The 26,576-nt window shown below is 45.4% G+C and overlaps 1 protein-coding gene and 1 long non-coding RNA gene across 51 annotated transcripts in view; one reads left to right on the forward strand and one right to left on the reverse strand.

Moving 5' to 3' along the window:
* PECAM1 (platelet and endothelial cell adhesion molecule 1) overlaps window positions 1–26,576 on the reverse strand; it is a 100,715-nt gene that overhangs the window by 26,552 nt on the left and 47,587 nt on the right. For 42 of the 50 annotated variants that reach the window (XM_077972482.1, XM_077972473.1, XM_077972491.1 and 39 more), the window contains 10 exons: window positions 24,159–24,464; window positions 19,891–20,166; window positions 16,885–17,133; window positions 13,808–14,083; window positions 9,763–10,050; window positions 8,597–8,704; window positions 7,183–7,210; window positions 6,077–6,150; window positions 2,870–2,923; window positions 669–731 (listed from right to left, as the gene is read on the reverse strand). In XM_077972482.1, the coding sequence (XP_077828608.1) occupies window positions 669–731; window positions 2,870–2,923; window positions 6,077–6,150; window positions 7,183–7,210; window positions 8,597–8,704; window positions 9,763–10,050; window positions 13,808–14,083; window positions 16,885–17,133; window positions 19,891–20,166; window positions 24,159–24,464 (1,722 nt within the window). The remainder of the gene's footprint in view (window positions 1–668; window positions 732–2,869; window positions 2,924–6,076; window positions 6,151–7,182; window positions 7,211–8,596; window positions 8,705–9,762; window positions 10,051–13,807; window positions 14,084–16,884; window positions 17,134–19,890; window positions 20,167–24,158; window positions 24,465–26,576) is intronic. The other 8 variants (XM_077972501.1, XM_077972508.1, XM_077972504.1 and 5 more) reach the window with 1 other exon arrangement.
* On the forward strand, window positions 8,726–19,991 carry LOC144335883 (uncharacterized). Its single transcript, XR_013407083.1, has 2 exons — window positions 8,726–9,162; window positions 17,663–19,991. It is a non-coding gene; the product is annotated as an uncharacterized LOC144335883 (long non-coding RNA).

Raw genomic sequence — 26,576 nt, forward strand, 5'->3', positions numbered from 1 at the left:
TATATATTATAAAAAATATATAAATAATATAAATATACATAAAATATATAAAAATAAAAATACATAAAATATATTATAAAAATATATTGTATATACACAAAGAAAACATATATATATATATATATATATATTTTTTTTTTTTTTTTTTTTTTTTTTGAGATGGAGTCTTGCTTTGTCACCCAGTCTGGAATGCAGTGGTACAATCTCAGCTCACTGCAACCTCTGCCTTCCAGGTTCAAGCGATTCTCCTGCCTCAGCCTCCTGAGTAGCTGGGATTACAGGTGCCCGCCACCAGAGCCAGCTAATTTTTGTATTTTTAGTAGAGACAGGGTTTCACCATGTTGGTCAGGCTGGTCTCGAACTCCTGACCTCACGTGATCCACGCACCTTGGCCTCCCAAAGTGCTAGGATTACAGGTGTGAGCCACTGTGCCTGGTCTTGTTTTTTTTTTTTCTTTTAAATTATTGAAATTTTATAGCTCAGAGACAGGTCCAGGGCCAGGGCCTTTGCTCCTTCCAGTCTTAGCAGGCCGGTAGGTCTGCTAATCACTTCCTTTGGAGTGACTGAGGGTGCACAGACTCTTCTCACTGAACACAGCAGCGCCCCACCCCTGGGGTTTACACCCAAGCCAAAGGCAATGTCTGGGGACTCACTCGAGTGGCACTTACCTTTGTGAGGCTCAGCTAAGGACACTTGCACTTCCGTGTACTGCACATCTGAGGTCAGAGGCTCTGCTCAAAGAAACCACAGCAACTTGTTGTTTAGGTGGAGTCTCTTGTGGGCACGTCAGATCATAGAAGTAGAGACTTTCCTTTCTGGTTTTTTTTTTTTTTTTTTGAGACAGAGTCTCACTGTGTTGCCCAGGCTGGAGTGCAGTGGTGCGATCTTAGCTAACTACAGCCTCCACCTTCTGGATTCAAGTGATTCTCCTGCCTCAGCCTCCTGAGTAGCTGGGATTACAGGTGTGCACCACCACGCCCAGCTAATTTTTGTATTTTTAGTAGAGACAGGGTTAATTTTTGTATTTTTAGTAGAGACAGGGTTAATTTTTGTATTTGTAGTAGAGACAGGGTTAATTTTTGTATTTGTAGTAGAGACAGGGTTAATTTTTGTATTTTTAGTAGAGACAGGGTTTCACCATATTGGCCAGGCTGGTTTTGAACTCCTGACCTCAAGTGATCCGCCCACCTCAGCCTCCCAAAGTGCTGGGATTACAGGCATGAGCCACTGCGCCTGGCCAGATTTTCATTCAGGTTATTAAAGTATTCTGTATTTTGAGGGGGCAGCCAGACACAGGCTTAATTCCATTCGGGATGAGGAAGGGAGTACAAACCCCCGCACTGGTCCAGGAGACAGACACAGGGCCTCGGGGCCCATGGTTTCCTCCCTGACTCCTGTTACCAAGATGTGGAGGGACCCCCTGGCCTAGGTCCCTGTTTCTACAGTGGGGAGACTTGGAACAGGTCAGTAGAGACAGAAAACAGCCCAGTATCAGCCCCAGCAGTTCTCCCAGTTTAGTCTCACTCAAGATGCTGGAAGCCTTCTCCACAGCCACAGGCAAAGCTGCCTCCGAGACCAAGAGGATTTCAGGAAATGGGGAACAGGGGTCACTAGCCTAAAATACTTGGAAGTATGAGGCATACAAGTGAATGAAATCACCCAGGGTACAAGGTGAAAGCTAGAAAAGTAGTTTGTCTTCAAGTCAAAAATATTACTGTTTTGTTTTTAAAGCCCTAAAGAACGGGGACTCTCATCAGCTACCAAAACAATGATTCTGCAGTCAAAGATACATTTCAGGCTGAGTGTGGTGGCTCATGCCTCTAATCCCAGTACTTTGGGAGGCTGAGGCGGGCAGATCACCTGAGGTCAGGAGTTCATCAGCCTGGCCAACATGGTAAAAACTCACCAATACGAAAAATACAAAAATTAACTGGGGGTGGTGACACACACCTGTCATCCCAGCTACGTGGGAGGCTGAGGCACAAGAATGGCTTGAACCCAGTAGGCAGAGGCTGTAGTGAGCCGAGATTGTGCCACTGTACTCCAGCTTGCGCGACAGAGTAAGACTCTGTATAAAAAAAAAAAAAAAAAAAAAAAAAAAGAGCCAGGCGCAGTGGCTCACACCTGCAATTCCAGCATTTTGGGAGGCTGAGGCAGGCGGATAACGAGGTCAGGAGTTCAAGACCAGCCTTGCCAAAACAGTGAAACCCTGTCTCTACTAAAAATACAAAAATTAGCTGGGCGTGGTGGCGGGCGCCTGTAGTCCTGGTTACTTGGGAGGCTGAGGCAGGAGAATTGCTTGAACCTGGGAGGTGGAGGTTGCAGTGAGTCGAGATCGCACCACTGCACTCCAGCCTGGGTGACAGAACAAGACTCTTGTCTCAAGAAAAAAAAAAGAAAGAAAGGAAGAGATCTTAACGGAATCCTTTCTCTTCCTTAGGAGCCTTAGCTCCCATGGCAGCAGCCCAGGGCAAAAGGAATTTTGAAAAATGATTTAGTCCAATCCCTCAGTGCTTCAGGCAGAAGAGAGCAGTACAATTGTCTTTAAAAATCACCACCTCAATACCCAAGAGAAAAGAGGTCCCACTGCCTTACCCAGTAGCCCATTATGAGTCAGGAAGTTGTTTTTTGGATATAACCCAGTTCTTCCCTACTTTGATTTAGGTGACTTTCCTACTGAGGACACTAGATAGCATCTCTGGTGAAAGCAACTAGCCACCTCCCTTGACGCATCAGCTGGGTACAGGGCCATTAAGAGAGGTGGGAAATTATCCACAGTCCTTCAGGTTTTAGTTTTCTTTTCCTGTGAGTCTTTTTTTTTTTTAATGTAAAAGTTGGTTCTAATAAAAACATGTAATTAGATAATTACCTTTATTATCATTTATTGGTTTCATTGCATGGTTTCCGACATCATCATTGTGACCTAGTTGAAAAATAACAAGTAGAATGAGTGACAAGGGAAATTCTAGTTTTCTAAAACCTTTTAAAAATTCAGTGCCCCCAACAAAGTCAAGTCTGATTTATTCAGTGTAGTGACAGTCAGCATTGTTTCTGAGTCCTGGGTCCCCTCGTTGGTCTCCCTGTGGCCTCCATTTGACCTACTGTGTAGTCTTTTTCTTTTTCTTTTTTTTTTTTTTTTTGAGATGATGTCTTGCTCTGTTACCCAGGCTGGAGTGCAGTGGTGCGATCTTGGCTTACTGCAGCCTCTTCCTCCTGGGTTCCAGCAATTCTCCTGCCTCAGCCTCCTGGGTAGCTGGGATTATAGGAGTGCACCACCACACCCGGCTGCTTTTTGTATTTTTAGTAGAGTCGGGATTTCACCATGTTGGCCAGGCTGGTCTCAAACTCCTGACCTCATGTGATCTGCCCGCCTTGGCCTCCCAAAGTGCTGGGATTACAGTCGTGAGCCACCGTGCCAGGCCTGTGTGGTCTTTTTCTAACACTGGTGGGACGTCTACCATCCCATGGCAGAGGCACTTCTGTTTGTGAACTATTTGGAATTCAGAATTGTTCAATGTGAGCAAGTTCATGAGAAATTCTGGAAGGGACCAGCTAGTACTCATAAACATGAAGGACATTAGTTAATTAAGCCTGTCTAGTTGGAGAACTGGATTGATGAAAACATAGTTTAAAGAAATAGCAGTATCTCCAGGTTATCATCTCAGTGGGCATGGACAAAGACCACTTTTGTCTTTTTTTTTTAATTAAGTTGTCCTTTATTACAAAGAATTCTTACAAATGTCACAAATACTATTCTTGAACACACGGTTTTCCATCATGTATTTGAATTAATTACTATCATAATTATTAAAATATATTTATAAATTGAAATAATCTATGTAGAGATGATATAATAAGAATTGGAGTATTTGGAAATTTGGAGAAAAATCTTATTTTCATATAAACCTATATCAACATTTAATTTAGTTAAATGTTGTACTTATATATAAATAATACAAATCACCGACAGAAGCCCCTTATGCCAAAAAGGTATTATTTTTTCTGTAGCAGTAGATTACTTTTTGGTAAATATTTACCTTTTTTTTTTTTTTTTTTTTTTTAAGAGATGGGGGGTCTCATTTTGTTGCACAGGCTGGTCTTGAACTCCTGGCCTCAAGTGATCCTCCCACCTCAGCTTCCCAAAGAGCTGGGATTATAGGCATAAACTACCATGCCTGGCCTGAATATAGTTCCTTCCTTCCTTCCTTCCTTCCTTCCTTCCTTCCTTCCTTCCTTCCTTCCTTCCTTTCTTTTTCTTTCTTTCTTTGAGATGGAGTTTCACTCTTGTTGCTCAGGCTGGAGTGCAATGTTGTGATCTCAGGTCACTGCAACCTCCGCCTCCCAGGTTCAAGCGATTCTCCTGCCTCAGCCTCCTGAGTAGCTGGGATTACAAGCATGCACACCATGCCTGGCTAATTTTTTGCATTTCTAGTAGAGACAGGGTTACACCATGTTGGCCAGGGTGGTTTTAAACTCCTGACCTCAAGTGATCCACCTGCCTCGGCCTCCCAAAGTGTTGAAATTACAGGCATGAGCCACCACGCACAGCCTAGAATATAGTTTCTTAAACAATATATTTGCTCTTTTCTATTTACTGACACACTACTTTTATTACTACAAATATTTTATTTTCCTTTTTTAAAGTTTATGACTCAGTACTATATGAATTACTCAATTCTGAAAACATATTTCTCAAGCAAAATATGTCTCTGTAAAAGGTATATCCTAAAAATTTCTTATTTTGTGAGTTACTTATAGAATTAGAAAAGAACGTGAGCATTCTCTGACCAAACCTGCTGATAAAGCAATAAAAGTGGCTGGGCTCAGCGGCTCACACCCGTAATCCAGTACTTTGGGAGGCCAAGGCAGAAGGATTGCTTAAGCCCAGGAGTCTGAAACTAGTGGATTGTAGAGTGCCATCTCTACAAAAAATAAAAATTAGCTGGGCATGGTGGTGCATGCCTGTGATCCCAGCTACTCAGGAGGTTGAGATGGGAGGATCACCTCAGCCTGGGAGGTAGAGGCTGCAGTGAGGTGAGATTGCACCACTGCAGGCCTAGGAAGACCCTGTGAAAGGAAAGAAAGGAAGGAGAGGGGAGGGGAGGGGAGGGGAGGGGAGGGGAGGGGGAGGAGAGGGGAGGGGAGGGGAGGGGAGGGGAGGGGAGGGGGAGGCGAGGGGAGGACAGGGGAGGGGAGGGGAAGGGGAGGGGAGGGGAGGGGAGGGGAGGGGAGGGGGAGGGGAGGGGAGGGGAGGGGGAGGGAAGGGAAGGGAAGGGAAGGGAAGAAGGGAGGGAGGGAGGGAGGGAGGGAGGGAGGAAGGAAGGAAGGAAGGAAGGAAGGAAGGAAAGAGAAGAAGGGAAGAAAGAAAGAAGGAAAGAAGGAAGGAAGGAAGAAAGAAAAGAGGAAGAGTGTTCCAAATTTGGTCTGGGACAGGACTTTTTGTGTGATGTAATTATAGCCCCCTCTGGGAAGTAAGTAGCATCCCTGCTGAAATGCTTGAGCAATTTTCTTACTAAGCTGGGATTAAGAACTCCTAGGACTGGCTATCATTCAGCTGAGCTGACCCTGATGCTAGTGATGAGCCTTATGACTAGATATTTCTTGATTGGAACACTTTTTTTTTTATGCCTCTACTAAGAGAATATTGAAATTGCTTTCCCTTTGTGGCAAATTTGAAGGAAAACTGTCTTGTGCTTGTAATACTTCCATCTAAGAAGGTGTTTTACCAGTGTTTTCATTCAATATCTGGTCTCTGTCTTGAAAATGGAGAATGATAATATTATGCTGGAACAATGTCAAAGTCTTTGAAGGTAACAAGGCGTTATGATTATTCTCCATCTTTCATCTACGGGGAGTTTAGAAGGTGGCGAAGTTAGAATAAAATGTGCTACCTTTCCTTTTACGTTTCTGTATATTAGCTCGCGGCCCAGTGGCTGATGAGATGAAGTACCCTGTTGAAGCCAGGGTTTCTCTTCCAACTGCATTCCCACTACTTACAAATTCTGCTTCTGAGAGGGATAAGGAAGTGTGTAGCAAGCTGGGGAAAATTAGCAATGGCAGGAGACCATGACTTTACCGTAGTGACTGTTAGCTTCCATACTGGGATCTGACATTTTCTCGTTGTTGGAGTTCAGAAGTGGTACTGCTGGCCTTAAAATGAAATATAAAAAGGGAAAACAACATATAGATATATTTCTTGTTGTTATTCTAACCCCAAACCAATGAAGTAATCAAAGGAAGATCATGAGAAAACCAGGAAGAGTTTTCCAAGGTAAGGAAAACTTAACTCACTCTCTCATTTGGAAAACTAATATTTTTTGGTAGCTCCAAGGATTATGTGAAAAAACTTTTTTTTTTTTAGACAGAGTCTCACTCTGTTGTCCAGGCTGGAGTGCAGCAGTGCAATCTTGCCTCACTGCAGCCTCTGCCTCCTGGGTTCAAGCGATTCTCATGCCTCAGCCTCCCAAGTAGCTGGGATTTCAGGAGTGCACCACCATGCCTGGTTACTTTTTGTATTTTTAGTAGAGATGGGGTTTCACCATGTTGGCCAGGCGGGTCTTGAACTCCTGACCTCAGGTGATCTGCCCGCCTTGGCATCCCAAGGTGCTGGGATTACAGGCGCGAGCCACCATGCTTGGCAGTGATAAAACTTTTTCCTATTAAAATAAGTATCAGGACCAAAGGGGACATGAATACCGGGAGTCCTTCACAGGCTACTCCCAAGCCCCTGAATTCCTTATGCTGTGCTACTGTTTCTCTCTGGAACAGAGCAATCATTTCTATACTTTTGGATTTCAGATTTCAGGAACTGTAAAGGTAGTAAAACTGTTTTTTAAATGCCAACTCTATTTTGCCAAATTAAAAAAAATCATCTACTACCATTATAATTTCATAAGGAAAAGGAGATTTCACAAATAATCATGTAGGAAGGACATGATCTCAGAATAAAAGCCATTCCTCCCCATGAAAGGACAATTGGCAACCTTCCACTGAGATATGCGCGCGCGCGTGCGTACACACACACACACACACACACACACACACACAACTCACACCCAAGGAAGGCCTATATTTTTCTGAGTTTGCCAGAGCCACTGAAAACTTCCTAATGACCAGAACCTCGCTTCAGACATGTCCACTGTGCTCACAGAGCAGCCGCCCCCTTCTTACAACTACACTCACCTGGACATTTCCACTGGCATCTGCTTGGCTTTAAAAAAGAAAAAGAAAAATCAAAGTCAGTATATGGTGCCCACCTCCATACTACTCTAATGGCCAAAACGCCAATTACTTTGCACTAACCTAATAGATAGAAAACACTTTCTTTTCTTTCTTTTACTCCTAGTAAGCTGTGAAGGAACACTCTTTTCAACTACATTTGACTTTCCAGAAGATTGAATACCCAGAAAAAGAGAGAAAAGGAAGCCAAACATATTCACTCTTTTACAAAAGACAGAAAAGAAAGAGGTATTCTCTTGGTTTTATATCAAGATATTTCCCCAGAAACATGATCTCTTGACTATTTTAGCCAGAAGTGATTTTTGTTAGTGAAATGTGATAGAAAAAGAGACAATGACACAGGAATCAGATCAGCCAGATAAGCAGGCAGCTCTCTCCCTCTCTTTCTCTCTCTCTCTCTTTTTGAGACAGAGTCTTGCTCTGTTGCCCAGGCCGGAGTACAGTGGTATGATCTGGGCTCACTGGGTTCAAGGGATTCTCCTGCCTCAGCCTCCCGAGTAGCTGCGATTACAGGCGCCCATCACCACGTCTGGCCAATTTTTGTATTTTTAGTAGAGATCGGGGTTTCGCCATGTTGTCCCAACTAGTCTTGAACTCTTGACCTCAAGTGATCCACCTGCCTTGGCTCCCAAAGTGCTGGAATTACAGGTGTGAGCCACCGTGCCTGACCACTCTCTTTGATTCCAGATAATTACAAAAAGTAAAGGCCAAATCAATCCCTGCACTTGGAACTCGAAGCTGGCCTGAGACCAATGCGAGGGTGTTGCTCTGTCTTCCCTGATGGGTAGCAGCTTTCCTGACAAAACCCAGGGCCCCTCCTCATCCCATCTGCCCCTCCCATCCTAGGCAGCAGCACCAGAGGCTCCAAAAGAACCTACCTTATCCCACAAAAAATTTTTTGCAGAATTTACTGATGCTCTGCCCTTTTCCTTGAGTCTTGGACAGCTGACTCTGATTCCTGGTTATTGAGTGGTCCTGGCTGCTCAGCTGGGCTTACTTAGCTAACCCCAAGCATAGGGTAGAAGTCATAGCACAACTACCAGGTTAATTACTAAGCAATCAATGTGTGTGTGTAACATGTGGGTGTTATGCGCATGTATGTGTCTCCAAGACACTTGCATCCCACTCTGCATGCATTACAGGACTAGGTGTGGACAAATCTACAGAAATGGCTTCTTCTAACCACACGAAGATGCAATTTCCCCCCAAATTTATCTTTTCTGGTTTGCCCAACGAGGAAAGTAATAGCTTTCGTTTTTGCCTAGCTGAATCCAGGGGTCGGAAAAGCACCACGTATCCCTGGCTGGTTTCCTGGCAAGGACGACCAGTCAGTATGGAAGGAAAGAAATATGCTCACCCTTGGCTTTCCTCAGAAAATAACATTTGGCCCCAATGATCAAGAAAGCAATGATCACTCCGATGACAACCACTGCAATAAGTCCTTTCTTCCATGCGGCAAGAACGACTGAAAAACAAAACAAAAAAAATTTTTTTTTTTTTATATAGGCTCTTCCTCTACCAGGAAGACATAACATCAGGCTTAAGCAACAAAAGTCAGACTGATTCTCACAGCTCTTGTAACTGGCAGCTTGCCAAATACCTCTGAGGGGTTCTGCACTCAGAGCTGGTGCAGAAATGATTGTTTCTGCTACAAATAGAGGTCAGCTCTGGTCCTCAAGGAGGGAACAAACCAGCTTTGCTGGGGTAGACTTTTTTTTCTTTCTTTTTTGAAACAGGGTCTCACTCTGTCACCCAGGCTAGAGGCTGATCACAGCTCACTGCAGCCTCAACTTCCCGGGCTTGAGCAATCTTCCCACCTCAGCCTCCCGAGTAGCTGGGACTACAGGAGCACACCACCACGCTCGGCTATTTTTTGTTGGTTTGATTTTTGAGGCAGAGTCTTGCTCTGTTGCCCAGGCTGGAGTGCAGTGGGGCAACCTCTGCTTACTGCAACCTCTGCCTTCTGGGTTCAAGTGTTTCTCATGTCTCAGCCTCCCGAGTAGCTGGGATTACGGGTATCAGCCACTGCGCCCAGCCTATTTTTGTACTTTTCGTAGAGACGGGGTTTCACCATGCTGCCCAGGCTGGTCTCCAACTCCAGGGCCCAAGTGGAGTAGACTCCTTTTTGGCGTGTATGTTCAGTCCTCTTCCTCTCCAGGAAACCACCCCCACCCACATAAGTGGGCTCCCCAACCATGTCTGTTCTGCGTGACCCAATCCACTTGGCCACAGGTGGTCTGTGGGTAGATGTCTGACCCAAGGTGACTCAATGGTGAGTCTTCCAAGAATTTGTAATTGGAACAATGTGACATTCTTCCAATTCCTTATAATAATCAATTCCTCTTTTTTACTTAATTCTAGTGGGTTTCTGTCACTTGCAACCAAGAGCCTGGAGGACGTTAAGTCTCCTAGCCTTCAGTCACAAGAGCTAAACTCCCCCCAACTCCCTCTTACAAGGGGTGTGTTTTCTGGTCTTGCCCTTGGGAGCCCACAGCACAGCTTGCTGTGGAGACCCTGACTCACCTCTGACTGTCAGTATTTTGCTTCTGGGGACACTGGAGGCATGGTTGGCTCTGTTGAAGGCTGTGCAGTAATACTCCCCCTCCTGCTCCTTGCTAGCCTTCGGCTTGGTCCAAAATTCCTGGGTGGCATTCAAGGTCGTTTGGTGGAAGGGTTTGCCCTCCTTTTCCCTGTAAAACCTATAGGTGATGGGACCAGATCCTTCATTCACAGCGCATTGCAGCACAATGTCCTCTCCAGACTCCACAACCTTATTTGACAGGATAGAAATCTGGACCTCATCCACTGGGGCTGAAAAAGCAGGAAAAGGATTCACACTGAGCAAAGAAGGGCAGAGGAAGAGGAACATGAGACAGCCACCACTCAACTTTTTTTTTTTCCTCTGAGACAGAGTCCCACTCTTGTCACCCAGGCTGGAGTGCAGTGACGTAATCTCGGCTTACTGCAACCTCTGCCTCCTGGGTTCAAGCAAATCTCCTGCCTCAGCCTCCCGAATAGCTGGAATGACAAGTGCGCACCACCAGCCCCAGCTAACTTTTTGGATTTTTTTGTTGTTGTTGTTGTTGTTTTAGAGATGGGGTTTTGCCCTGTTGGCCAGGCTGGTCTTGAACTCCTGACCTCAAGTGATTTGCCCACCTCGGCCTTCCAAAATGCTGGGATTACAGGCATGAGACACCGTGCCAGGCCACAAACAATCTTGACCCACTGCCTTCTCTAGCTATCGGCCATTTTTTCTCCTTTTTCCTTTATGCTTTGACACCCTTATTTCCCACTTTCTTGTTACCCCTGAAATCTGACTGCACTCTTGTGTAGTCACGATCTTGTGACACTGCACTTTATCTCAAGTTTTGAAGAAACTGGGAAGGTCACCTGATTCCCCAACCAATGTCCCTGAGTCCCCTGCAGATTAAATTCAGTGGTAGATGCTCTTCCTCCAGGCTTCCAACCTCGGGCTCTCCACAGCTTTGCTGCTGCCCAGGTCTTACTGTGGAACTCAGCTTTTTCTGGGCTTCTGGGCTTCCTCATGACTCTGATTCTCTTCCTTTCTTACCTGGCACCCCTTTCTTATTCACTGGTTATTCTTTGTTTTGCCCTGAAGTATGAACTTTTTGTAAAATTCAGTCCTCCGTTTTCCGTCCCCATTCTCCTCCTGGGTGATTTCATCTACATGCAGAGTTTCTGTCTCCGAGCCACTGATGCCTAAACCTATGGCTCCAGTCCAAGTTACTTTCCTGAACTCCAAGTTTCCCTTTTCACCTGGGCATTTCCACCTGGAAGCCCAGCCAGCCTCCCTCCCTGTAGGTCCAAGCAGAACTCGGCTACCTCCTGTATCTGCTTTTCCTAGCTCCATCCTCAACTACCAAAATTCAGATCCTAAATTGTCTTCCCAAGTAGACTTTCCTTCTAGTGTGAGAGCAGATGGTCAGCAGATGGTATTGTGACTTATGAGTCACTCTGCTGTGAGTGCAGGCTGTGGTAAGACAACGGAAGAAGCCACGCTCCGGGCCTGGGACACCAGTGGGCTCAAATCCCAGTCCTACCACCCACCAGCTATCTGCCCTAAGCCTCACCTGCGTCATGATAGAACAATGACAATGCTATTACTGGTCTTCTGCGGTTATTGTGAGTTTCCATTGGAGCAATTTACTACAGTACTTCACACAGGGTTGCACACATGGTCAGTAAATGTGAGCCACTAATATCGACCCAGTTTAAACCAACAGCTTCACATGGGCTTCTGCATTAGCCTCTGACGTGCCATGAGGTCTGAAGTCCCCATGTCTGCTCCCTGACCCAGCCACCAGGTGGATCTTTCCGAGAACTCATTTGCATCCTGTCCTTCCTTCCATCTTTTGGCTTTTCACTGTACGCAGGACAGTTCCCTACTCCTGAGACTGGCACCTGACGCCCTTCACACTTAGGCTTACCCACTTTTTCAACTCATATCCAGTGATTCTCCATTCCCAACGTCCAGCCTTTGTTTCCAGCCATCTGATTTGGCCACAGTCCTTTTTTTTTTTTTTTTTTTTTTTAAGATAGAGTCTCACTCTGTCACCTAGGCTGGAGTGCAGTGGCACGATATTGGCTTACTGCAACCTCCACCTCCTGGATTCAAGCGATTCTCCCGCCTCAGCCACCTGAGTAGCTGGGACTACAGGCACCCACCTCCACACTGGGCTAATTTTTGTATTTTTAGTAGAGACGGGGTTTCACCATGTTGGCCAAGTTAGTCTCAAACTCCTGGGCTCAAGTGATCCACCTGACTCGGCCTCCCAAAGTGCTGGGATTACAGGCACGAGCCACCTGGCCGCGCAGTCTTTTGAAGTGCCCCGTGGAACCTTTGGCTCATATGTCTGCTGGAGATGTTCAGCCATCTTCAGCCTTCTCTGCCCACCCATTCTCAAGCCCTGACTCCTCGCCCAGCTCTTTCACAATGTTTACCCACTGAAGCTAGATGACGTCTGACACACCCTGAATGGATAGTATATCACTGTAGGGATATAGTTCATGTGACAATTAACCAAACATTACCTTTAACATTTTTTCTATGCTTATTTGTATTATGATTCAGATGTTTCTCCATCATTTAATTAGGAGATCTTGTGTTTCTTATTACAGCTTTGAAACAAAGAATATGCCTTCTTTTTTGTATGCCTCACACCATTAGGTGCTTAGTCTATGTTAATGTTAATTTCTTTTTTTTTTTTTTTTTTTGAGATGGAGTCTTGCTCTGTCGCCCAGGCTGCAGTGCAGTGGAATGATACCAGCTCACTGCAACCTCTGCCTCCCAGGTTCAAATGATTCTTGTGCCTCAGCCTCCTGAATAGCTGGGATTACAGGCACACACCACCACACCCAGCTAATTTTTTGTGTTTTTAGTAGAGACAGGGTTTCACCATGTTGGCCAGGCTGGTCTTGAATTCCTGACCTCAGGTGATCCGCTTGCCTCAGCCTCCCAAAGTGCTGGGATTACAGGTGTGAGCTACCTCACCCAGCCTATGGTAATATCAATTGAAAAGGTATGGCTACTGTTAGACTCTACATGAATAGAAGCAGGAATCCCTCCCTCCTATTCACATCCATCAGCAGCACGTATAGATAGGCAGTTACTAAACAAGAAGGACGAAGAGGAGGAATCCTTATGAAACTTTTTACGACAGGATGCAAAATATCTAAGACATGCAAGCAATGGCACTCCTGAGGCCTTCTGAAAGGCATGAGATAGAGGCTTAAAGTAAACTGTCCACCCCCAAGACAATGGTATATTTCTCTTGAGTATGATGAGAATTCCAGGCAAATGTTAGTAATTCCCATGAGACCACAGCCTGTAGCTCTCATTGCTGTGGATTTCACATAAGACAGGGTTGCCTGGCTAGGAGTCACAACAGCAGAGACCTGATCTATAATTCTCAGAACAGTATATCTGAAAAGGAGAAAGTGCCAAGGGAGCCCAAATGCAAAACTTCAGTGCTTTCTGCAGTCAGGACACTTTCATGCTTATCATATTTTAGCAGTTCGTTGAAAGGTTCTGGAAAGAGATTACATTGTCTTCATCAATAGCTCCCAGATATTTTCCAGCCTCCTTTACTGGGCCTTGGTCCTGCTTTGGTGCATATCTAGTGTATGGACTTTGCATAAGCACCCACTACTTCTCTCTCTCTCTCTCTCTTTTTTTTTCCAGATGGAGTTTTGCTGTTGTTGCCCAGGCTGGAGTGCAACGGCGCATCTTGGCTCAGTGCAACTGCTGCTTCCTGGGTTCAAGCAATTCTCATGCCTCAGCCTCCCAAGTAGCTGGGACTACAGGCGCCCGCCACTACGCCCAGCTAATTTTTGTATTTTTAGTAGAGATGGGGTTTCACCATGTTGGCCAGGCTGGTCTTGAACTCCTGACTTCAATGATTTGCCTGCCTTGGCCTCCCAAACTGCTGGGATTACAGGCATGAGCCACCGTGCTTGGCCCCCTACTTCACCTATTTTTCCCACAGTCCCTGGGCATGAACGAATGCCCCAAGCCCACATGATTTCTTCTCATAGCACAGCAACTTACCTATCACCTTCACCCTCAGAACTTCACTTAACATTTCGGCGTGGGAATGGCAGTTATCCGCAACACACTGGTATTCTACGTCTTCAGTGGGGTTGTCTTTGAATACCGCAGGATCATTTGAGTTCTTGGTACTATTCTCCAAAATTTTGCTTGTTTTTAATAGGTGATAAGAAATAGGTGAAGTTCCATTGATTGATCGGCAACTGACTTCGATGGTCTGTCCTTTTATGACCTCAAACTGGGCGTCATGAGAAATCCTGGGCTGGGAGAGCATTTCTAAAACAGAGGGAGAAACAATCCAAAAGGCACTGAAGGTACAAGCAAAGCATCCAGCCCAAGAGTTTCTCCTCCAAAGCCTGAGCTTTGCTTTCTGTCCCTGCTGTAATTTCAAATGCCTACCTGCCTTATTTACCTTTATAGGACACCTATGAGACTGACAGTCTGTGTGTGTGTGTGTGTGTGTGTGTGTATTTGAGACAGAGTCTCATTCTGTTACCCAGGCCGGAGTGCAGTGGTGCAATCACAGCTCACTACAACCTCCCGGAATCAAGCAATCCTCCCACCTCAGCCTCCCGAGTAGCTGGGACTATAGGTGCACACCACACCTAGCTAATTCTTTATTTTTTGTAGAGACAGGGTCTTGAACTCTTGGACTCAAGTGATCCTCCCACATCAGCTGCCCAAAGTGCTGGGATTATAAGTATGAGCCACCACACCTGGCCGAAGATATATGTGTGTGTGTGTGTGTGTGTGTGTGTGTTTTGAGACAGAGTCTTGCTCTGTCACCCAGGCTGGAGTGCAATGGTGCAATCTCGGCTCACCGCAATCTCTACCTCCTGGGTCCAAGGGATTCTCCTGCCTCAGCCTCCCGAGTAGCTGGGATTACAGGTGCCTGCCACCACACCCTGCTAACTTTTGTATTTTTAGAAGAGAGGGGATTTCACCATGTTGGCCAGGTTGGTCTCAAACTCCTGACCTCAGGTAATCCACCCACCTTGGCCTCCCAAAGTGTTGGGATTACAGGCATAATCCACCAGGTCCAGACAATATATGTGTTTTTAAATTCTTCTCAGTCAGTCATGGTGGCTCATGCCTATAATCCCAGCACTTTGGGAGGCTGAGGTGGGTGGATCACCTGAGGTCAGGAGTTCAAGACCAGCCTGACCAACATGGAGAAACCCTGTCTCTACTGAAAATACAAAACTAGCTGGGCATGGTGGCGCATGCCTGTAATCCTAGCTACTAGGGAGGCTGAAGCAGGATAATCCCTTGAACCCAGGAGGCAGAGGTTTTGTTGAGCCGAGATCATGTCATTGCACTCCAGCCTGGGCAACAAGAGCAAAACTCCATCTCAAAAAAAAAAAAAAAGAAAGAAAGAAAGAAAGAAAACTCTTCTTAGTGCTTCAGTCTCTTAACAGATAAGAATTATATTAGGTCATTATTTAGGCATTAGGTTATTTAAACCTTATACAATGAGACTTCCTCCTCCCAAGAACAAAAAATAAAATAAAATGCAATAACACACATTTGTCTCTTGCATTCCTGCCTTTTGAGTTAGGTGGTTAGAGCACTGAAAATAGGCTAAAAATCCTGCTTCAGTTGAAGCTATAATAGAATCTTAGCTTGATAAAACACAGTCACAGGTTAAATGAAAGGATCATAACTGAACAATATAGTGACAGTGACAACGTAACTGGAGTTCTTTTTTTGTTGTTGTTGTTGAGGCGGAGTCTCGCTTTGTCTCCCAGGCTGGAGTGCAGTGGCCGGATCTCAGCTCACTGCAAGCTCCGCCTTCTGGGTTTACGCCATTCTCCTGCCTCAGCCTCCCGAGTAGCTGGGACTACAGGCGCCCGTCATCTCGCCCGGCTATTTTTTTGTATTTTTTAGTAGAAACAGGGTTTCACCGTGTTAACCAGGATGGTCTCGATCTCCTGACCTCGTGACCCGCCCATCTCGGCCTCCCAAAGTGCTGGGATTACAGGCTTGAGCCACCACGCCCGGCCTCGACTGGAGTTCTATAATCATCTAGAATCTCACCACCCAAAGTGTGGTCCAGAGACCAACAGCATCCACGTCACCAAAATGCTAGTTAGAGATGCAGAATCTGGCCCCATCTGGGCCTGAATTACTGAATCAGAACCTGTATTTTAACCAGGTCTTACGTGCACATTCAGGCCTGAGAAGCCCAGCTCCTGGTGGTCAAACACCTACATTCTGTCCACTAGAAGTCTTACCCTGTTGGGTTAGCCAGGTTACAGATTGAAAAAATGGAATTTTGATATTCTTGGCTGGGTGTGGTGGCCCACGCCTGTAATCCCAGGACATTGTGGGACCAAGGCGGGCAGATCGTGAGGTCAGGAGATCGAGACTATCCTAGCTAACATGGTGAAACCCTGTCTCTGCTAAAAATACAAAAAAAAAATTAACCAGGTGTGGTTGCGGGTGCCTGTAGTCCCAGCTAGTCGGGAGGCTGAGGCAGGAGAATCATGTGAACCCAGGAGGCGGAGCTTGCAGTGAGCCCAGATCGTGCCACTGCACTCCAGCCTGGGCGACAGAGCAAGACTGCATCTCAAAAATAAATAAATAAATAAATAAAAATAAGAAAAATAAAAATACAAAAATTAGCCAGATATGGTGGTGGGCACCTGTAATCCCAGCTACTCGCTGAGGCAGGAGAATCGCTTGAACCCAGGAGGCAGAGGTTGCAGTGAGCTGAGATTGTGCCACTGCACTCCAGCCTGGGAGAGAGAGTGAGACTCTGTCTCAAAGAAAAAAAAAAAAAATGTTTAACATTGACTAAGTAGTGTTTCCTTCCTGACCTTTTGGGTGGGTACTTGTTCCAGGAGGCAGAATCTTGCCAGAATCTTAGAACGTCAGAGGTCACATCATCGTCAGTGAATCAGTGCTCTGAGCAGGAGTACCTCCTTGTTTCTTTGGCCTTTTGATTTCACCCTTCTCTCCCTCTAGTTCTTACCCTGCCTGAGTCTGCTCAGACCGGATAGGGCGGCAGCTGCAGATAAATTTCCTTTCTCCCATTCAACCCCGGATGCCTTCTGAGTCAGCAATGATATACTCACCACATACGACTATCTGGACTGTGTTGCTTTTCTTGACCACTTTGTCAATACCTGCAGTGCAGATATACGTCCCACTGTCCCCCTTTGAGGCTATCTTGGTGAAATTTTGAGTCTGAGACACAATCGTGTCTCCCTTCTGGATGGTGAAATTGGCTGGAGGTGCTCCTGGGATGGAGCAGGACAGGTTCAGTCTTTCACCTTGGTCCAGACGTGTGAAGGAAGTTTCCAGTTCGGGCTTGGAAAATAGTTCTGAAACACAGTGAGTGGGAATGGAGCGAGATGTGTCTGGCCACCACCCTAAAAGCCCCTTCCTGGAGAGGCCCTTGGGTCGGGTGCTCTTAGCAGAACCAACTTCCAACTTCCAGCAAAAAGTTTTCCTTTGCTTCTCATATACCTAATGATCACCCCAGTAAGGAATTAGGGCTCATTCTTTGCCTAGGATTCCAATGGCAGGTTTTCCTTTCTTGTTAATCCAATGTATTTCAATGACAAGGATTAGAAAAGTTTTGCCACTTGTGGTCAGGTGTGGTGGCTCACACCTGTAATCTCAGCACTTTGGGAGGCAGAGGTGGGTGGATCACCCAAGGTCAGGAGTTGAGACCAGCCTGAGCAACTTGGTGAAACCCCATCTCTAATAAAAATATAAAATTAGCCAGGCATGGTGGTGCCTGTAATCCCAGATACTCAGGAGGCTGAAGCAAGAGAATCCTTTGAACCCAGGAGGCAGAGGTTGCAGTGAGCTGAGATGGCTCCACTGCACTCCAGCCTAGGCAACAAGAGTGAAACTCCGTTTCAAAAAAAAAAAAGGAAAGGAAAGGAAAGTTTTGCAGCTTGTAATGCAGCAAATATTAATTCATGAATTCACTCATTTATTTATTCACTCACTCATTTCACCCCACAAGTATTTATTGCAGGTTCTCTCTGTGGTGGGCCCCTTGCTAGAGTAGCAGTGAATAAGAAACAGTCTCTGACTTCAAAGTGCTTACATTTAGTGGTTGATTTAGATGCACTGTTTGTGGCAGAGCCCATAGAAAAAACACTGAACTGGCAGGGCGTGGTGGCTCATGCCTATAATCCCAGCATTTTAGGAGGCTGTGGTGGGCGGATCACAAGGTCAGGAGATCAAGACGAGCCTGGCCAACGTGGTGAAACCCCGTCTCTACTAAAAACACAAAAAGTATCTAGGTGTGGTGGCAGGGGCCTATAATCCCAGCTACTCAGGAGGCTGAGGCAGGAGAATCGCTTGAACTCGGGAGGTGGAGGTTGCAGTGAGCCGAGATCGCGCCACCTCACTCCAGCCTGGGCAACAAGAACAAAACTCAGTCTCAAAAAAAAAGAAAAGAAAAGAAAAAACACTGAACGTAGCCTTGGGGAATCAGGGAAAGGCCTCTTGGAGAAAGTTATCCAGGGAAAGTGTCTGAGACAGAATGTCTCAGTCCATCTGGGCTTCCATCACAAAATGCTGTAGACGGGCCTATTTATGTCTATGAATTCTTCACAGGTAAAACCAAGTCTTAGGTAGCCCTTTATCCCCAGTTAGTTGCCCAGCATACAGAAAATGCTCAATATGTGTTGAACTGGTACTTTTCTTTAATGAGATAGTATAAATTGTATCAGTAAAAAAATACCATGAGTCATCAAAATGTAAGTCATGACCAATATTTACTAAATTGCTAACACACACTATAGACCAGCAGGACCCAATGTATATGCCAATATCCCAGTTGTGTAGTTGGCAGCCTACCTATGGTGCTGGGGACTGTTGCTGACACTGAACACTCAATGCTTGTCACATAGGAGGCTTTTAGTAAATAAGAGAACAAATGAATGAATGAATGTATGAACGCAGACACACGAGAACACCTTCACCGTGCAATCAAGAAGTGCTGACTCTCTCTGTCCCCTGAAACATTGTCATCCAACACTCATTCCTTCATCCAACAAATATGTATTGACTTCCTACTGTGTGCCAGGCACTGTTCTAGGTGTTAAGGATGTAGCACTGAACAAAATAATGTTCCTGCTCTCAGTGGCTTACATTCTAGTGACTGCATACACATAATAAACAAGAAAGGTAGAGTATGTTTTTGGAAAAACATACTCTACCCTTTTTGGAAAAAAAGAAAAGAAAACGTATATAAACCCATCATACAGTGTTTGACGAAGGGTAATTGTTGTTATTTTTTTCTTTTTTTTTTTTTTTTTTTGAGACAGAGTCTCACTCTGTGGCCCAGGCTGGAGTACAGTGGCACAATCTCAGCTCACAGCAGCCTCTGCCTCCCAGGTTCAAGAGGTTCTTGTGCCTCAGCCTACCGAGTAGGTGAGATTACAGGCATGCTGCCATGCCCAGCTAATTTTTGTATTTTTAGTAGAGGTGGGGTTTTACCATATTGGCCAGGCTGGTCTCGAACTCCTGGCCTCAAGTGATCTGCCCACCTTGACCTCCCAAGTCCTGGGATTACAGACGTGAGCCACCATGCCCAACCATGTTATCATTATTTTTGAGTTTACTAACGCTTTCTCCTTTGTGGCCCTGTCACAGGACCCATGTCTGGGATCTAGCATAGTGCTTGTCACAGGGGATGGAGAAATATGAGAGAGGAAAGACAACATTAACCAGTATTCATAGAGTCTTACTCTGTACAAGTCTCTCAGCTCATGCTTACAGCATAGTTATCTCATTATAGCAGTCCTAAAAGGTGAGTGCGGTCATCATCACCATCTCACAGAGCTGCGGCACGTTCAATAACTCACCCAAGGTCACAGAAGCAGTGAGCGGCAGGGTTGAGTTTTGGTGCCAGAGCCTGTACCCTCAACAAGCACAGTGGACTGTTAACTTGCTCTGCACTGGCTTCTTCCCACGAGCACCAAAGCCCCACCTGAGCACATCCATTCAGATAAGCAGGGGCAGAAAATGTATCAGCTCTCTTTGGCCATGCTGGATTGCAGCATATTGGCTCCTTGAGCCCACCATATGCCAACACCCTCCCGCAGCGGCAGCCCTACCTGTTACGTTGACGATGATGCTGCTGACCTTGGATATGCGGCTGGACTCCACTTTGCATGTGTAGTTGCCATTGTGCTCCACCATGGCCATGACTGAGTACACAGCCTCGTTGCCGTGTCTGCTGTGGGCCACAATTGCCTTGTCCTTCTGAATTATGATTTCTGGAAACTCCTGGGCCAGGTGAGTCACTTGAATGGTGCACTTAATGTGGAGTTGAGCTCCTTCTGTGATCATTCCAGTGGGGCTGATGTGGAACTTGGGTGTAGAGAAGGATTCTGCAAGAGAGGAAGGCAACCCGGTTGGACTCAGGTGCAAACCTGGGCAAGAGGAACCTCTTCTGCTCTTTTTGCTGCTTCCCCTTTTCCAACTTCTATTGTTCCTAACTAACTTTAAAAATTCAACCTTTCCTCTCTAAACTTTTGCCTGGGCTGCTCTCATACCCCCTCCCGTCTCACTCACTCTTGCATCTTCAGGCTTCTTCACTGCAAGTCTCTGGCTTTCTGAAGCTTCCCAAAGGCCAAACACCTTCTCTAGATCTCGCCTGCAGAACCTTCTTCGGATGACTTCAGAGATAACCACTGTATTTAGAAATGATCTTCCTCCTGCCCACTACGAATTTTCTAGGCTCTTGTCAGCACTTCATGGAAGCTTGGCATTTCAGCATGAAGATACTATAGCTTAAAAAAGTTCAGCTATGTGAAATGGGCTGCTTCATGGAAATGCGTATTTAAATAATCGCATGCCTCCAAAAAAGTGGCTTCTAGTCTTTTCTATTTCATTTTTTAAAATCCTGGCCATCATTCACTAAACCGATTTCATGACTCACACAGTTGAAAAACAATTTTGCCTGGGCGTGGGGTCTTACGCCTGTAATCCTAACACTTAGGAAGCCCAAGAGTTCTAGAACAGCCTCTGGGCAACATAGTGAGACCTTATCTCTATTAAAAAAGAAAAATAATTTTAATCAAGTATAGGTCAGATACCAACCAGGGCATAGGATCTTCAGGGAAGTGGGGATAGGTCCTAGGCTTTCGTTTCCACTTACAACAAAAAAACAAGCCCAGCGCATAAACTGGAATATATACACAGATTCCAACTGTATAAAATATAGAGTAGGGATATTTAAAAAATGCCAATAGTGAATTTAGAGTAATCTAATACTTTAATATTCATTAGTGATTTTTAACATTATAAAGTCAATTCATAATAAGAAGTTATCATAAAATAATAGCATATGACTTCTCAAGTAAAAGTGAAAAAGGGGAAGGCATTCTTTTCATGTTTTAGGACTCTCAAATTTTAGGTCTTCAGGGGAACCTTAATAATAGCTGAAGGGTGTTTTTCTTTCACCCAGATCAACTCCAGATGCACCAGATATGTAAATGCAGGAGAAAAAGAAGTGAAACCACAAGCACAGGAAAAGAAAACATAGATGCGTTTTTTTTCCTTTAATAATCTTGACATGTGAAGTATGTATGTCAAGACTTTTAAGTATGAATCACAAAACTGAGGTGCTATAAAGAAACAAAACAGGTAAGTTTGACTAACTGAAGATTAAAAACTTCAGCACGGAAAACTTATCATAAAACTAAAAGAAAAATGACAAACTAGAGAAAATATTTGCATAACATCACTGACAAATAACTAATTAATTTATACAAGACTCAGCTGGGGGTGGAGGCTCATGCCTGCAACTGCAGCACTTTGGGAAGCTGAGGCAGGAGAATTGCCTGAGCTAAGGAGTTTAAGACCAGCCTAGGAAACATGGTGAGACCCTCCATCTCAAAAAAACATATTATAAAATATTTTTTTAAATAAAATAAAGGTGGCAGTCGCAGTGGTTCACACCTGTAATCCCAGCACTTTGAAAGGCCGAGGTGGATGGATCACGAGGTCAGGAGTTTAAGACCAGCCTGGCCAAGATGGTGAAACTCTGTCTCTACTAAAAATACAAAAATTAGCTGGGCATGGTGGCAGCCCCCTGTAATCCCAGATACTCAGGAGGCTGAGGCAGGAGAATCACTTGAACCTGGTGGGCAGAGGTTGCAGTGAGCCGAGATCATGCCACTGCACCCCAGCCTGGGCGACAGAGTGAGACTCCATCTCAAAAAAATAAATAAATAAAAATAAAAATAAAATAAAGGGCTTGAACAAATCCAATCAGGAACAATAAAAATGCTTTTAGTCAAATTTACCTATCCTGTTTCTTTATGGCACTGGAGTTTTGTGATTCATAATAAAAATGACAAGGCATATATGAATAGGTGGTTTACAGGAAAAAAATGTAATAGATGAATAAACAAACTCAACCTCACTAAAAACTAAAGAAATACAAATCACCACAACAGTGATATATATCACTATACCTCAACTAGATGGGCAAAAATAATAAAACATTGAAATATTCTGTTGAGACCAGGCGCAGTGGCTCATGCCTGCAATCCTAGCACTTTGGGAGGCCGAGATGGGAGGATCACTTGAGGCCAGGAGTTCGAGAACAGCCTGGTCAACATAGCAAGACCCTAATCTCTATTTAAAAAGAAAAGAAAAGAAAAGAAAAGAAAAGAAGGCAGGAAGGAAGGAAGGAAGGAAGGAAGGAAGGAAGGAAGGAAGGAAGGAAGGAAGGAAGGAAGGAGAAAGAGAGAGAGAGAAAGAAAGAAAGAAAGAAAGAAAGAAAGAAAGAAAGAAGAAAGAAAGAAAGAAAGAAAGAAAGAAAGAAAGAAAGAAAGAAAGAAAGAAAGAAAGAAAGAAAGAAAGAAAGAGAGAGAAAGAAAGAAAGAAAGAGAAAGAAAGAAAGAGAAACACAGACAGACAGACTCTATTGGTAAGGATGTGGGAAAACAAACACTAGCATCACTTCTGATGAAAATGTTCAACCATCTTGAAGAGCACTTTGGCAATATCTAGCACTTTGGCAATATTGAGCCAGGCACAGTCAGCCAAACCTTTTATAAATTAAAGGAATTAGCTCTTTGTCAAAGGTACTACGCAAATATTTTCTCCAGTTTGTCATTTGTCTTTTTATTTTATGATAAGTTTTTCATGCTGAAGTTTTTGTTGTTGCTGTTGTTTTGAGATGGAGTCTCACTCAATCACCCAGGCTGGAGTACAGTGACATGGTGGCTCACTGCAACCTCCACCTCCCAGGTTCAAGTGATCCTCCTGCCTCAGCCTCCAGAGTAGCTGAGACTACAGGTGCCCACCACCACACTTGGCTAATTTTTGTATTTTTAGTAGAGACAGGGTTTCACCATGCTGTCCAGGCTGGTCTCAAACTCCTGACTTCAGGTGATCCACCTGCCTCGGCCTCCCAAAGTGCTGGGATTACAGACGTGAGCCACCATGCCTGGCCTCATGCTGAAGTTTTTAAGAAAATGCACAGGCCAGCTGTGGTGGTTCATGCCTGTAATCCCAGCACTTTGGGAGGTTGAGGCAGGCGGATCACCTGAGGTCAGGAGTTCGAGACCAGCCTGACCAACATGGAGAAACCCCATCTCTACTAAAAATATAAAAATTAGTCAGGCGTGGTGGTGCATACCGGTAATCCCAGCTTCTCTGGAGGCTGAGGCATAAGAATTGCTTGAACCCGGGAGGCAGAGGCTGCACTGAGCCGAGATCGCGCCACTGCACTCCAGCCTGGGCGACAGAGCGAGACTCTGTCTCAAAAAAAAAACAAAAAACGGCCGGGCGCGGTGGCTCAAGCCTGTAATCCCAGCACTTTGGGAGGCCGAGACGGGCGGATCACGAGGTCAGGAGATCGAGACCATCCTGGCTAACACAGTGAAACCCCGTCTCTACTAAAAAAAAAATACAAAAAACTAGCCAGGCAAGGTGGCGGGCACCTGTAGTCCCAGCTACTGGGGAGGCTGAGGCAGGAGAATGGCGTGAACCCGGGAGGCGGAGCTTGCAGTGAGCCGAGATGGCGCCACTGCACTCCAGCCTGGGCAACAGAGCGAGACTCCATCTCAAAAAAAAAAAAAAACACACACACACACAAAAAACCAAACCAACCAAACAAAAAGCATCACATATATTAAGAGTAAAGTGTTGTTGGAGAAACTCTCATTTGAAAAATTACATGCAATTTAACTGTATCACAGTCAAAAAAGCTTGAAAAATACTGGCTTAAAATGATTAAGAACAGGTCTTAAGTCCTGAGAACAACAGCCCAGTCAGAAGGCCCAACCCCTTTCCAGTTCTGGGTTCTTTCTCCCCATGCCAAACCAGAAACCACAAAGAACGATGAGAAAGGGAGCAGGACTCTGACCCCTTACGGTGACCAGTTCACTCTTGGTAGATTCTGAGGTCTGCACATGGATCCCAGCAATGATCCTAGCTTGACATCGGAAGGATAAAACGCTGTCCTGTTCCTCAATGGGGAATTCCAGCATCACAAAATTCTGGTCCCGAGAAGTCTTCTCTCTTTTTTGCTTGGCCATTTTTTTATTTAGTTCAAGTTTTTCAATTGTGAAGTGTATTGGGGCCTTTTCCTCTGGGACGGAACAGTTGACCCTCACGACCCCACCTTGGATGGCCTCTTTCTTGTCCAGTGTCACCCTGGGACTGGGCACTCCTATGGGGAAAGAGAAAGTCTGTCAGTATCAGCCTGATTGAGAGACACAAGCCTCCCTCTGCTGAGTGACTGTAGTTGACCCATGAGAGGACTCTTTTTTGTTCTCTGAATACCCAGTGCGACCTACCAGGTAATAACTGAACAGGTATGTACCCAGCACAGTACCAGGTACTTTGAAAAATATAAAATCTGGAGGCTGAGGTGGGTGGATCTCTTGAGCCCAGGAGTTTGAGACCAGCCTGGACGACACAGTGAAATGCCGTATCTACAAAAAAAAAAAAAATTAGCCAGTGGTAGTTAGTGGTGCGCACTGGTAGTCCCAGCTACTTGGGAGGCTGAGGTGGGAGAATCGCTTCAGTCCAGGAGGTTGAGGTGGCAGTGAGCACCGAGTCCACCACTGCACTCCAGCCTGGGCAACAGAGACCCTGTCTCAAAAAAGAAAAGAAAAGAGGAGAGGAGAGGGGAGGGGAGGGGAGGGGAGGGGAGGGGAGGGGAGGGAAGGGGAGGGAAGGGGAGGAAAGGAGAGGAGAGGAGAGGAGAGGAAAGAAATAAAATATGCTCAATGGGAGTTAAGCTATGGGAAGCAAAGGCATAAGAATGAGACAATGGACTTTGGGGACTCAGGGGAAAGAGTGGGAGTGGGGCGAGGGATAAAAGACTACACATTGGGTACAGTGTACACTGATCAGGTGATGGGTGCACCAAAATCACAGAAATCACCACTAAGGCCACACAAGGTGGCTCACATCTGTAATCCCAACACTTTGGGAGGCTGAGGCAGGGGGATCACCTGAGGTCAGGAGTTCGAGACCAGCCTGGCCAACATGGTAAAATCCCGTCTTTACTAAAAATACAAAAAATTATCCAGGCACAGTGGCGCACGCCTGAAATCCAAGTTTCTTGGGAGGCTCAGACAGGAGAATTGCTTGAACCCAGGAGGCGAAGGTTGCAGTGAGCCAAGGTTGCACCATCACACTTTAGCCTGGGCGACGGAGGAAGACTCTGTCTCAAAATAAATAAATAAATTTCCATTTATTAGGAACTCACTAGGTGCTGGAAATTTTGCTAAGCACTCTACCCACGTGACAGCTTTTAACCCTCTCAATAATTGCCTGAACTGGGTCTTGTTGTTATCTTCCTTTTACTGGTGAGGATTTTGAAGTTTAGAGCTGTTAAGGGACTTGCCCAGCTTGTAACCCAGGCAGAGTGACTGCTGAATTCAGTGTCTTAACACACCGCTGTGGCCTTTATACACACAAATACCATTGAATGTAGAGAGAGCGTCAGAGCTGTAATGACTGGCACCCTCAGGTAGATCAATTTTGTTTTGAAAAGAGAAGACATCATTGAGTTAAGTCTTTTTTTTTTTGAGACGGAGTCTCGTTCTATCGCCCAGGCTGGAGTGCAGTGGCGCGATCTCGGCTCACTGCAAGCTCCGCCTCCCGGGTTCACGCTTCTCCTGCCTCAGCCTCCTGACTAGTTGGGACTACAGGCGCCCGCCACCACATCCGGCTAATTTTTTGTATTTTTAGTAGAGACGGGGTTTCACTGTGTTAGCCAGGATGGTCTCGACCTCCTGACCTCGTGATTCACCCGCCTCAGCCTCCCAAAGTGCTGGGATTACAAGTGTGAGCCACTGTGCCTGGCCTGAGTTGAGTCTTGAGGAAGAAATCGTAATTTATGAGATGAGATGAAGAAGCACTTTGGGAGGCCAAAGTAGGTGGATCACTTGAGGTCAGGGGTTCGAGACCAGCCTGACCAAATTAGTGAAACCCCATCTCTACTAAAAATACAAAATTAGGCAGGCGTGGTGGCACACACCTGTAATCCCAACTACTTGGGAGACTGAGGCAGGAGAATCACTTGAACCTGGGAGGTGGAGGTTGCAGTGAGCGGAGATAACGCCCCTGCACTCCAGCCTGGGCGACAGAGTGAGACTCCATCTCAAAAAAGAAAGAAAGAAAGAAAGAAAAAAGAAATAGCCTGGCCTATTGGAAATATATCTAGTGCTTACATTTTCAGGTAAGGAAAATGCCAGGCAGATGAATGAGAGGGTGATGGGTGGAGAGTTAAGTCCAGCATCACTATTCATTCACAGCTGTTATTCACGCC

Source organism: Macaca mulatta, chromosome 16 (genome assembly GCF_049350105.2).
Source record: "Macaca mulatta isolate MMU2019108-1 chromosome 16, T2T-MMU8v2.0, whole genome shotgun sequence".
Lineage (NCBI taxonomy): Eukaryota > Metazoa > Chordata > Mammalia > Primates > Cercopithecidae > Macaca > Macaca mulatta.